The sequence below is a fragment of the Syngnathus floridae genome, chromosome 14 (assembly GCF_059516105.1).
Source record: "Syngnathus floridae isolate MCC-2025c chromosome 14, RoL_Sflo_1.0, whole genome shotgun sequence".
Classification (NCBI taxonomy): Eukaryota; Metazoa; Chordata; class Actinopteri; order Syngnathiformes; family Syngnathidae; genus Syngnathus; species Syngnathus floridae.
In genome coordinates, this window is record NC_142426.1 from 8,783,506 (window position 1) to 8,796,813 (window position 13,308).

The following is a 13,308-nucleotide window of genomic DNA, read 5'->3' on the forward strand; positions in this document are numbered from 1 at the left end:
CAAACTTCACCAACTGTAAAACGTCACGATAAAGGTTTTGACAATGTGAAAGGTTAGTTGAGGTGAGTGCAGCTGATGAAAGCTTGCAATGTTATTGAGCTCAAGTGGCTGTGCCGTGAGGGAGTTATGAAGAGTTGACTTTTTTTTTTCCCCCCTTCCATGTCTGTTGAGGAAACCCAAAAGGGCTGAGTCAGAGATGGCATCTCTTCCGGGAGGCGGGGGGAGGAGGGAGGGAGGGGTTCTCCTTTGAAAATCAACGAAAGATCAGCGTTCGGGGAAGCCAAGCGAGCAACGGGCCTTTCTGCCGCCCGCCCGCCCGCCCTCATGGCCGACCATCCGTGTTTACTTTTCGAGGACTTTCAACCCGGCGAAGCCGCTCGCTCGCTCGCTCTCAGCGTACGTTGTCAAAATTGACATTGGAATTTCATTTGCTGGCGCTCACATTTAAAGGACACGGCAGAACCAAATTAATTGTATATATTTTTTAATGATGTCTTGTTTTAGTCTCCTTTTGGAGAGATAAAATGGATTTATGCTGACTACGAAAGCCTCTGTGATGCTTGGGGACTTTTAAAACTGCAGTGATATCCTAATTTTACTCTTGGGAAAACAGTTTTTAAGACAAATGTTGGCTCACTTGGACTTATTCTGTCAGCCGTACCCTGTCGGAACCAACGACAGTTAAGAGCTAGCTCTCAGGTGGACAAAGAAGACATAGGAAAGGTCTGAGCGTCTATTCTACTTCCAGAACTTTATTACAATCATCTTCTCAACAACGGGAGATTTATAAATATTCTTTTCTTTTTGTTTGATTCTTGAGGCGTGGTGATTCCAGTTGTGAAAAAGAAAAAACAAAACAGGTCTTTGAGTATCCAAATGCTGGAAGAGGAAATCCGCTCCGTACTCTGAGGGGGTGTCACGCTCTTCTCGTAGGTAGGTCCGTAAAAGCATCCGACGGCGTGCCAAAACCGTCGCTACGGACTCCCAAATCCAGCCGTTGCCGGGAGGGAATCTTCTGCCAGTGGTCCGTCTTTGTCAGGTGGCTCAAACGTCGCCCGAGTACTTCCACAGGAGGGGCTCGGCCAGCCCGCTCTCAAGCCAGAGCCATGGGGCACCAGGGCTCCCCCCTCACCGAGCCCACGTCAGAGGTCTGCGCCAGGCCCACGGCACCGTACAGACCTTCCGGGCCGGGGTACTTGAGCACGGAGCCCTCCCCCGAGACGGGCAGCACGGACGAGCTGACCTGCGACAGCACCGAATGTGATTTATGAGGAGGAGTCAACTCCAAGCAGAAACGAAACCATTGAAAGGCATACCCCGGACACTTGCGTGGAAGGAGAGCTGGTTTTGGAGCAGTCTTCAGAGTTGGATGAAGATGTGGACGTGGGTGTCATGGCGACAGAGTTGCTACTTCCTACAAACATGAGAACAATATTAGACCGTTTCTTTACTTGATGGCTGATCCCGTTCATCCCTGGCCACTTCATTAGGCACACAAAAACATTTGGACCTTATTTAACGCTCAGTTTTACAAGGATGAGCCAAACCTAGTCATCATATTTTGTCAATAAAGTAAGATGATTTGAGGTGAAAAAAAATTATTTGATGAGCAACAAGGAAATAATACAATTATAATATGGGGAAAGGTCACACTATTGACTTTTTATATTATTAAGTGCAACGGGGTGTTATTATGTTAGGTGTATTGATTTGTTATTTTGCTAAGGTGGACCTGATATTAAAAATGTATAAATCTCACCTGAGCCCCCTTTGGTTTTATTCAGTGTTTTGGGTTTTCTTTTTCGAGTCTGGATGCCTTCTTTCTTCATGGCCAGTGGCCGAGGTACCTGTACACAAACCCGCAGAGTTGAGGAAAAATGAGGAGAATAATAATGATGATGACGAGTGGGGAGGGGTCGCGAAGTGTACTGACCCCGTGTAATTTAGTGTAGAGACCACAGGCGTTGCACACGGGCTCCCCTTCGGCGTTCCTGCGCCACAGCGTCGTGGTGCTCGTCTGACAGTTGGCGCACGACAGGCCGATCCTGCGGGACGTCGACTGAAACCACGGGAGGGAGGGGGGGGGTTGATTAATTCATCCACATGGGGGCTTTTCAACACTGATTGATCTCCTGCTTGTCACGTGCTCCTAAAGTGCACGACCCCCCACCCTCTTAATTTAATCACACGTCTGACACACACAATCGTTTCCTGGCAATAATGAATGTTCTTATTGAATCAAAATGTGATTTTTCTCGCTGCGTAAAACTTGTGCGTAATGGCACCAAGAACGGTAAAATTAGACTAATTCAATTAGTCGTTTTGATTTCACTTATTGAATTCAGTTTCTGTCATTTTTTTCTTCGTTTAAAATTATTTTACTTCGCTGTGTGTGTGCGTTCGTGCGTGCGTGGGAACTTATTTCAAACCAGTCTCACACACACACACACACCGGTTTCTTGACAATAACAAATGTGGAAAAACTGGAAATTTAAAAAAAATCCATTCTCAAATGAATTAATAGATAAATGTTCTTTTTTAAATCATTTTAGTTTGACTTATTTTAAGAATACAAACTTGATTTAAAAAAAAAAGTGTGTTTCTTTAAACATATTGGCTACAGGAGCTACACATTCATCTCCAAGGATGCAAGGCCTTTTTATTAGGTACACTTGCCCAATATTATTCGATGACACACACGCGTTGCTGCGTAAAAGTCCCACGTAATGGCTCCACTACGTTTCACTAACAATTGAGTCACTGAATCAAAATACGTTTGTTATTGTTTTACAAATATTTCAAAGACGTCTTCACGAACGGGCCATTTCAATAGGTACAGTACACGAATGACAACCGTCAAGTATACATTTATCAATGTATTCTTTTAGTTGGCAGTCTCAAGCGGAGGGTCAAAATATTAGGAACAGGAGTTCTACTCAATCAAAGCGGAGTACGCACGAGTCGACTCGACTCGCCCTGCAAGGTAAAAATATCTGCTTGGGGTTTGTGCGTGTGTTTACAAGCAATAGAAGAGAGCTTACCGTGCGCTTCTGCGGCTTGATGAGTGGCCTGCTCAGGCCGTTCATCTTGCTGTAGAGGCCGCAGGCGTTGCATAGGAAGTGTCCGGTGCCGTCGCGCCTCCACAGCGGCGTGGAGATGGAGCCGCAGTTGACGCACTCCCTGCTCTCAGACATGTCGTCCAGGAGATCCGACACTGCAGCCCACACAAACACACACGTGCGTCAGTACACACACAAAAAGTGCTGTCGTTTTCGTTGTTATTAACATGCTCTGGTGATATTTAAATGAAAGCCTAAGACACGCCAAATGGCTGAAATAGACTCATGTAACGCTATAAAATTGAATCAAATTCTCTTTCAACAAAAATGTCATGTCTTCGTATATTTTGTCATTTAAAGAATTATGATTTATTATTGGTACAGCCAGTCAAACGCATTTTGCATGTAACCTTAACTATTGTTTCATTTACACAGAATACACTTCATTTTGGTGATGGGAGAGGATTATTGATGCTATTTAAGATTCACGTGTTACGCACCAAACATAGTGTCCCATCTTATCCTGTGATATAGATTTTTGTTTTTAATATATGTACATAAATATTTAAATTTTTTTGTTGTCGTTATTCCTAGTTAAGAATTAACAGTAACGTCTTCAATTTTGGTGAAGATTGTTTGTATTTAATTTTGGCACATTAATGGATGTTTGTTTTTACGCACACAAAAACTGTAAATCACCAAGTTACAATCTTTGGATGAAAAGCACTTTATAAATAAAGTTTGGATTGGCTACATTTGTATGAAATTGCACAATTAATTTTAGCCTTTTGAGCAATATCATGATTTGGTTGAACTCCATTGTATATTTTAGAGAAAAAAAAATCAACAGACAAGGCTTTTCTTAAAGATTTTTCATTATATTTTAGAATTGTTTTTATCACAAAAGTGTTTTAAGCACAAAATGAATGTTAAAGCTGTCCTATCATATGACAATAAATCATTTCATAAAATGGACATTTTCGGGTCATCTTGTTCAGTTGGTTCAAAGAAGTAAATGTATTTTTACGCACACAAAATGACAAATTAGTGCATGTAATTTTTTTTTTTTGTGCTTGAACTGTACATTTTATACGTAGGTCACTCATAACACAAATGCTAAATTAATGGTGAACAACGAGTGCTTGTGATTTTTAGAGTGTATAAGGAAAGAGATTTTTATATTTAATTTTTGGCTTAAAAGGGACACTTTCATGCCAACCTTAACCGAGACTAACGGGAAATAATTCATTATTCGTCGTGTTTAGGCCTGGTGCATCTGAAACGGTGTCAAGTGTATTTTGGTGCTAAAAAAAATGATAAATTAGTCACCTACTAAGATCTAGATTTTTAAGACAACTTTAACAAAACTACCAAATGAATGATTTTGCTCGTCATGCTTTGTCGCGTTTTTACGCACACGAAATATCACAATTACTGAAGGAAGTAAACCAGATATAGCATATACGGTTTATGCGGAGAATAAATATTTTTGTGATGTTACTTTAAATCGGGCCAGTGTCTATGAATGCAAGTTGTATTTGACGCGTCCTCCTTGATGCTTGCCAAGCATGCTTACCTCCGTTGGATCCCCGAATCAAGGGCGCGGCCCTGCTCTGCAAGGTGTGCAGCATGCCGTTGTCAAAGGGCCCGCTCGTCCACGGCGACGCCAGTTGAGACAGCTGCGGGGCCACGTAGGGCGAGTAAGCCGCTGGGTAGGCCGCGCCGAGCGGCCGCGAGAGCCCGTACTGATCGGCCCGGTTGGCCACGTTCAGCGAGTTCCCGTAGCCGATGTCCCTGCTCGTGCCGCCGCCGTTGTTCATGGGCGGGCTGGGCGGGTAGTGGAAGCGTCCCGACGTGGCGTGCGCGTGCGGGCTCCCTGCGCCGTAGGACGGGCTCTCCGGTGCCGGCTGCGACCACACAGAGTGACCGGAGACCGCGTGGCCCGGCTGCGCCGAGCCGCCGGCTTGCAGGTACGACAGGCTTGGGATCATGGAGCTCACCCGCGAGCTGGGCACGTACACGGGGGAGTTGGGGTTGGAGTGCATGTAAGCCCCCGAGGAGGACTCATATCCGCTCTGGCTTTGGGCCGCGGCGATGGCCAAGCTTTGATACATGTCCGACGGATCCACCAGCAGGCCCGCCGCGGCGGCGGCCTTATGCGCCCCGCCGGACAGAACCAGCTTGCCGCCCTGATCTAGATCCGTAAAGAGGGGAACGTCCTCGCCGCCGCCGGAGCTCTGCAGCGGGTTGCCGTGGTGGTGTCCGAAGTGGGCGTACGGGTGGAGTGTTCTGGCGCCCTGCAGCGCGTCGAGGTCGCCCGCGCCCGGGGGAGTCCTCAGCTCGTCCGGGGTGTGGGCGCCGCCGCTCCGCCGGCTGTCACCGGGCTGCAGGTAGCTCGGTTCGGCCGGTGACCCTGGGCTGCTGGATGCTTCTCGCTTAACCATGGACCAGCCGGTTTCGCCCAGGTCCATCCAGGAGCACTTCCCATACACCCTTGGGGGGTCAAAAGGAGGAAAAGTAGCCAGGGAATCGTTGCCCCTGCGAAAGTGCGGCGGCACACAGATGACGGTTAATTTGAGAGCTCATGGAGACGCCGCGTTGCGTTCATTTTGCGCATCAAACTGTTCAACATGCGGCTCATCCACACGCTCTACATGTTCTTCCAAATTGTAGAAATGCATCAGTTTAGCGTCACTCACTGGGAAGTTAACACCGCCAAAAATAAAAACAAGCAGCAAAATAGACAGAAATTCTCCAACCAAACCCGCACCAATATTTCTCCATTTCTACGTTGACCTACGTTTTACGTCAGCACGGTAACTCGCATTAATTTCGTTTTGCTAGCTCACGTAGAAACGCACTTTGACAGTAAATCGGCTGTCATTATATCTCACGCAGAACAAGACGATGACTCAAGCTGCACGTGCACGTCATGAAATAAATACACTGTATCATCCGCACTCAAACGCCCACCAAAAAGTGAGATAAAAGTTTGATAAGGAGCAGATAAGAGAAGGACGATCTTTTTTAAGGGTCGGCGGGGGTCCACATACCTGCTCAGTGGTGTGCCATAGGTGTCACGCGCACACGCACACTCACGCGCAGAGTTTCTCGGTGAGGAACGAGGGTCGCGCTGCTTACTTGCCTGGTTAGTGGGCAGCACAAATGCAGCGTACCGTCAGCAGCGAGCCAGGACCTGGTTCGGCAGGGGGCGTGGCCTGACGCCACACTGGGCGTGGTCTGGAAGGGGCGTGATTGCGTCCTCGTTGTTATCCAATCACGCTTCCGTCACTGAATTCACACTTTTGTACTCACTTTATTGCTCTGAAAATGGAAATTCGGTTCAAGTTAATCATGAACATTGATGGACTGTGTTACAAACACATACACGCACGTTAACAAAAAAAAATCAAGTTATTTCTGTACGATTTGTTTTTATCATCAGAATAAAAGATACGTATATACGCTGTAATGCTACTACTGCAATACTACTAGTCCTAATAATATAAATATTAATAATAGAGACTTTTGATGAAGCCTTCAAAACACCCAAAGCTGATTGGGGTCATAAAAAAAAGAAGAAACGTTGGACTTTTAATTGTTTTCTGTTATTCTATTTTTAATTTCTTATTTCATTTAAATATTTTAACACGAATGTGCTTTTCGAAAATATGTATTTTCTTTTTTGTAGTTCTTATTCATTTTAAGAACATTTTATGTCATGTTATGCTTGATTTATAGTAATACTGATGTTTTCTTTTATAATGTGTATTTTTATTAACGCTTATTTTACATATGTTGTTTATTATTTTACATTGACTACAACACAATTATATACAGGCGCATTTTAAAATGGTCGAAAACTAAGCTCCACCACGTTTGAATATACTGCATATTTTTTATTATAATTATTCTCAATTCACATCTTGCACCTAATCAGAACGGAACTTCAAATAAAAAAAGACACAAAATACTGCTTATGTGACGTAATCACGACGGCTCGATTTCTTAAAGCAGAGAGGCCTGTTCCTAATCAATGCGTTTATTGCTCGCAAACAAACGGAATCGAATCATTCGTGGAATATGCAGACAAGTCACGCTTTTCCTCTGTATGCTTATCACTCAACTGTATGCAACAAAAGGTATCAATAACCACATCGGTCACATTTATTTGAACGTTTCTTATAAAATGACAACTTTTCCGGTGGTGAAGGTGCTGCTCTTTGTTGATTGCATTCAAGCTGATCAATAAACCCATTGCCGTCACCCATCTTAATTCGTTTATTTAACGAGTGAGGGAGCAAGGGAGCGAGGGGCTTCTTCACACATGCGCGCAAGTACCAATCAACATTGAGATGATCAAACGATACACACGCACAAAAGTGTCAAACTGAATCAAGACACTCATTAAGCTGAGTGAGTGAGTGCGTGTGTTGATTCTTCACTTGTAATTGTATTACCATTTTTACAAGTGATGGCATCCGTAATATTAGGTATCTACAAGACCCCCCCCCCCCCCACACACACACACACACTGACCCAACACAAAACCGAGCTTTATTTATACATCTGCGTGCGTGCGCGCGCGCGTGTTAAAACCAGCAGCACACTTGATGAATGAGGTGCTGGTGTTTTTTTTTTCAAGCTGCCGTGTGACACGTTGGGCGACCACACGGCGCCCTTGACTCCACGCAACGTCACCGAAATCAATCAGATCATATTCTCACGCGCGCGCGCGCACACATACCTGTACCCGCCTCCACGGTATGAAGAAGACACCTGAAAAACAAAATGTTTCAAAATGAATCATTTCAAATGACAAATAAATAATGACAGTAGTTTTGAATTTGATGTGAAAAGATGTGTTGTTGCTTGATCAGATTTGTGTATTTATTTATAGAGTATTTCTCTTTTTAAATGTATCTTCTTTTTCCTCCAGTAACCATGCACTTCAAGTGCACTGACACGATCATCATTATCTCCTCTGTGCGTGTAAAATTCCGGATGATTATGATGACGATTGTTATGTTCTGATTATCGGACCGTTATCTTATTGTTATGGACGATGGCGGGTGTTTTGTCTCCTCTTCAATGTGAGATTGTCTATTCCCAATCTCCACATTAGGAGGATTAACGAGTTTTAAACTCGCACACATTTACTAGTCTTCCTGACGAGTGGAGCTGTTTTAGCGTCCTATTTTTATTTTTTAGGGGGAGGGAGCATGAGACAATAATCCTGTATATTAAATGTTCATAATTGTGTTTATAGTCACAGTGTCTGCCTTGCATTTATTAGTTCAATGCATAATGTTGTAATTACCAAAAATGTTATGATGAAAATAGAGCAATGTTTGGTTAGCTGTAAAATTTTGAATACTCTATTGAAAGTATTTATTGAAAACAAATAACATTTATCGTTAAATTGTTGAAAAGTATATATATATAAATATGATGTAAAAATGTTAAAATATGAAATAAAATGATTATATGTATAATATATATATAATATACATATATCCCATTATCATTGTTACTCTCAGTATTTGTTGTTTTATTTTTCTCATTTTTTAAACAATTTTGTGTATTGTAAATACAAATAAATTTTTTAAAATTGTGGTTTATATTTGGAAAACTACGATAGATTTGAACTCAAACGTAACAGTTGACAGTTACAATTGTTCACCTGCGTCTTCCATTTCCTGTTTGTGTCCCCTCTTCATGGCCAAGGGAATCTTTTGTTCTTTTTTTTTTTTTTTTTTTATGGGAGCAGCAGCATTTAAAAGCCGACATGTTCACGTAGGTGCGGCACCGAGCCCTCTCGGCCTTCACGCAGCAGAGGATTGTGGGAGGCCTTCGGCCGGCGTTCCCACTCTGGTAGATGATTAAAGAACAGGTGTAAACGCAACCTTTGGCATGTCGTTGGCAGCCTCACTCACTGGCGTCGGCTCACCTTCCCGCCGTTAATATACTTCTGTTGTTTATCGCACGTTGCCATGATGTCATACCAGCCTGACACCAACCCGTTTCGACCCTTTCGCTTAACGCTAAGCTCTAATGTTGTTCTAATGATGAGTCGGCATCATCGTCGTATCAGCGGCGCTAAAGGAGGTCCAAACAAACTCCTTGGAGGCATCTCATGAAGATTGAATGTTGCGTACGGTTGCATAGCAGGACCAAGTGTTTGTCTGACGCCACCGAAAGACTCCTGGAAGTAATCAATGACTTCCTCAATTGTACCACTGAAATACTTCCAAAAAGTAGGCTCACACACATTTGGGCTGAAAAAAAAAAAAAAAAACCACACCGCCTGGGAAGAAGCGGCAGCCAGATAAGAGGGTCCATCCATCACCCATTTGAAGCTGAGGCTTCCAAAAAAGCCATTAGAAGAAGATAAGATGGACACGGACAATTCAACACATCACCTCCGCCACAAACAGCACAGCAGAAATAATTTTAAAAAATGACAGTAATAATATCACAATTATCAAGTTGTTCGCTTTAAAGTGCAGAAAAAAAGCAAAACACAAGCTTACACTCACAAGTGTGTGTGTGAAAGTTATTTTTTCCATCCCAGAGTCTCCATCCTGCACGGTGAGTGTGTGGTGTGTTTTGTCTGAGAATAGAAGGTCGCCGCCACCGACGCTGTGTGACTTTCCCGTCAGTGGGCTGCAGATGGTGGAGCGACACACTGACAAAAAGCAGCCTTGGACTACACCGACGCACATATGCACACGCACGTACACACACACATCACTGATAGCACAACACTTATATGCGCTTTGGCAGGGGTGACAGTGAGTGTGTGTGTGTGTGTGTGTGCGTGTGCAGCTGGTTGACCTTGTGGAGTTGCCAAGGTCGGCATGGGAGGTGAGAGGAGGATGTGCAATCATGAAATAATTGGGCTAGTGTTATACGACATGAGGATAAAGCTCATTTTATTAGGGACAGCCTGACGACTGCATGCAACACAAGGGCTTATAATACGTCGGATGTTTCAATATTTGTCTGGAAATATTACAACTTCAAGGTTTTCTTTTCGTATTAAAATGTATTCACATCACTGGCGGAGCTATGGGGGGGCCCTGCAAGGGCACTGCCTCCCACCTGAAATATGCTTTCACCCCCCTCCAAATATTAAAGAAAGGTTGGCTTTGGTTAATGTTAGCCTTGAGGGCCCTTACGTCAATTTTTTTTTTTCAGGTGTTCAAATGCTAGCGGGGGAACAAATAAGACGCGAGTGATGATAAGATTTGCACTCTGAACGAGGGAATGAAGGTCTGGCAACACACACTACACACAATGCTTTGCGTGGCCTTTGTTAGACTTCAAAATAAGCAGCTCTGCTCACTTGACGCCATGCTGACTCGGACTCCAAAATGCCCCAGTAGCAGCCTGTCGTGTGTGTGTGTGTGTTGACTTTGTGTGGCTATGTAACACACACAAATGGGAGCAGATATATCAGCACCAGCAGCAGCACGTAGCACAACATTAAACTTTTAGAGCCTTTTTTTTGTCACTAGTACAAAAGATGCCATTTTTGTCCACTTTCCTCCAGAAAGCCAAAGTCACGTCCACACTGATTGTTTGACAAGAACGAAAAAGTTGCATAAGTGGAAATAATACCAGGATGCTGCGTTCGATGTAGTCGGGAAACGGGAAAGATGTCATATTTTATGTCATATTACCAATAAAATTGGAACATTTTGACTTTATTCTGGATAATGAATAACTTTTCCCCCTTGCAATTAGGACATCACTAATCAAAGCTACGCATTCAGAAATACAGTACTTTATTTATTCGTATTTATTATTACCCCCCCCATAATATAACAACTTAATTCTTTTCTCCAACTCTTGAAAAGTGGAACATGCTGATCCTCATCCTTTTGTTTTGGTAGATAAAGCGGGCTCCATGTTTAGAGATCTGCTCAAGCACAACCTCGTGTGCGTCAATGTAGAATGGCAGCCTCGCTTTTCTGCTGCTATCCACGCAAGCGATAATAGCGGTGACGACAAATCATGGCGAGAAGCTGATTATCTTGCGGGCGATTCCTAATTTTTGTGGAAAATGCAAATTGGTGGTTTATTTGAATTTATTACTGAATTGTCTGGGTGTGAAAAAAAAAAAATTCAAAATGAGCGTCAATTATATATGGATTTTTATGAAGGGCCTAGTGCCTATCCTACACTTTGCTTCTGGGGTTCCACTTGATACTAAAAGAGTTTTGACCCTCCAGTGAATAACAAACATGTGTCTCCTCACCTTTGAGCCTGGCTGGACTGTAAGCAAATACAAGTGCGTGTGTGGCAAGCATCTTCAGCATTTTACAGCCTGGAGGATGAAGGTCAACATGAAGGATGTTGAAAAGCCTGCATGGGAGAAGAGGAGGAGGGAGGGAGTTATGATCTATAGAAGGCTGCGTTCCAACTCGGCTCATTATGGGCGTGCAAGACACACACACCTGGCGGTATTCCTACCTGGGACTAAGGTCACAGGGAGTCTCAAGAGCAGCAGGCGGTAATGAGTAACAGCGTTATATGATGGTTAATGGTTAACGTGGCCCCGAGACGCCATCCCCCCCACCCCCTACGAGCACCTGCACGCCGCCCCCTATACCCACCCCCCTTTTTTTTCCCCGCACAGCAAACACTCACAGAACTCATCGGGCACGCTGCGGTCACATGACCCGACCTCAGTCGGCATGCCAGCAGAGCTGAATGTGGAAAAATATGTGCTACTCTTTACGAAATAAAATTCCAAGTGAACAATAGAGCATTGGTTTGTTTGGCGCAGTTCCACCTGAGACCTGCAGGGGAGTGGGAGGCAACCCATCCTGCACCGAGAGGTCAGAACGACCTTAATGACGACCTTTTCGGTGAAGTTGTGCTTTCTGCCTGTTTTTTCGCGTTTTGCAGGAAGTATGAAAGTCCAGTGGCACTTGATGAATGACACCAGGACATTTCCAGACATGCGCATGACTTTGTGTGTGCGCAGTGCAAATAAATCTGAGCAGACTGAGGGACGAGAGCACTTGGGCAGGGAGGGCAAAAAAAAAAGTGTGCTAATATGTCTTTCTGCACTTGAATAGTTTTTTGATAAGAGAATATGAGGAGATAAGTGTTGTCACTATGCTATCTGCTGAAGCGGATGCCAGCTTGATAAATCCCCTGTTGGAGTAGGATGCCATGCGATGCGATGTGCGGTAGCCGGCCAGCCGGCCGGCCGCCACAGAAGGGAAACACTCCAGGCCAGTCATCTTGTAAAAATTGATAAGGTGCTTACATTAAACAAGCGACTATCCACTGCCGATTTGTTGACACATTAGAGTCATACTGATAGGCCGGCTCGCTCAGGTGCAAGCAAAACCCGAATGTGTAAACAGGTACAACGATCCAGAAAAGAGGACCAACATACAAGTATATGTATATATTTTTTTAAATTAAATCATTTCAAAGCTTATCTGAAGGCTAAAAATACATTTGGGCTAAAATAAAAGACCAACCTGACTGTTATGCAATTCACATACTGCATATCATTAGGTATCATGTCTTAACTGACTAAAAACGAAATGTTTTATTGATTATTGACTAATTTACACCACTGATTACAAATGCATGGTTCAAAAATATAAGCCAGGTAAATATCCTAATTTAAATACAAATATACATTACATAGATTAAATGTAATCCATTAAAAATATTTTTTAAAAATCTAACAAATGCTTATTAAATGAATAAATTATAAAAGATAATATGAAATATATGTACCTACATTTAAAAAGGTATTTTGAATCAAATAAAAATGTTTTGGGATTAAATACAAGTTGTAGATTTCAGTACCATGCATTAAATATTGATAAAATCCAATCAATAACAATAATAATAATAATAATGTGAGAAGTCCAGCGAAAATTACCCAAGAGAAATGCAAAGATGTTTGCAGCAATTACATGAAGAGAAAAGCCCTGCACTATAAAGGCGTGTTTTTGCCATCCAGTCCCATTTAAGTCAAATAAATGGCTGCAACTCCAATGAATCATTTACAACATGAGGGGAAGCAAATGGAGTGAGAAGAAAGTTTTAGCGCGGCAATGACAACCAACCCAGTTCACGTACACATCGTCGTTTGAACAATAAAAGTCTCGTTAACACTGGCAAAGTTAATTACAAAAAATGCTGTTGCCTTTGCGAGTGTCTCCCACCAGCACACACCTCAAGGCCAACAGGTCCACCCACACCCCCATGGGGC

At 43.3% G+C, this 13,308-nt stretch overlaps 1 protein-coding gene across 1 annotated transcript; it reads right to left on the reverse strand.

The window, feature by feature from the left end:
- Positions 1–732: 732 nt before the first annotated feature.
- Positions 733–6,303, reverse strand: gata6 (GATA binding protein 6). The gene is made up of 7 exons (XM_088397127.1): positions 6,113–6,303; positions 4,636–5,597; positions 3,042–3,214; positions 1,934–2,059; positions 1,760–1,847; positions 1,317–1,414; positions 733–1,243 (listed from the first exon to the last, which is right to left on the reverse strand). The coding sequence occupies exons 2-7, from the start codon at positions 5,528–5,530 to the stop codon at positions 1,094–1,096; spliced, it is 1,530 nt and encodes a 509-aa protein (XP_088253253.1). The 5' UTR covers positions 5,531–5,597; positions 6,113–6,303; the 3' UTR covers positions 733–1,093.
- Between the last annotated feature and the right edge of the window lie 7,005 nt (positions 6,304–13,308).

Coding starts and splice junctions, on each gene's coding strand:
- gata6 (XM_088397127.1), bottom strand. CDS start 5,530: ATGGACCTGGGCGAAACCGGCTGGTCCATGGTTAAGCGAGAAGCATCC. Junction 2,060..3,041: donor TCAAGCCGCAGAAGCGCACG/GTAAGCTCTCTT, acceptor CCGTGGTTTCAG/TCGACGTCCCGCAGGATCGG. Junction 1,244..1,316: donor CTTCCACGCAAGTGTCCGGG/GTATGCCTTTCA, acceptor GTGCTGTCGCAG/GTCAGCTCGTCCGTGCTGCC.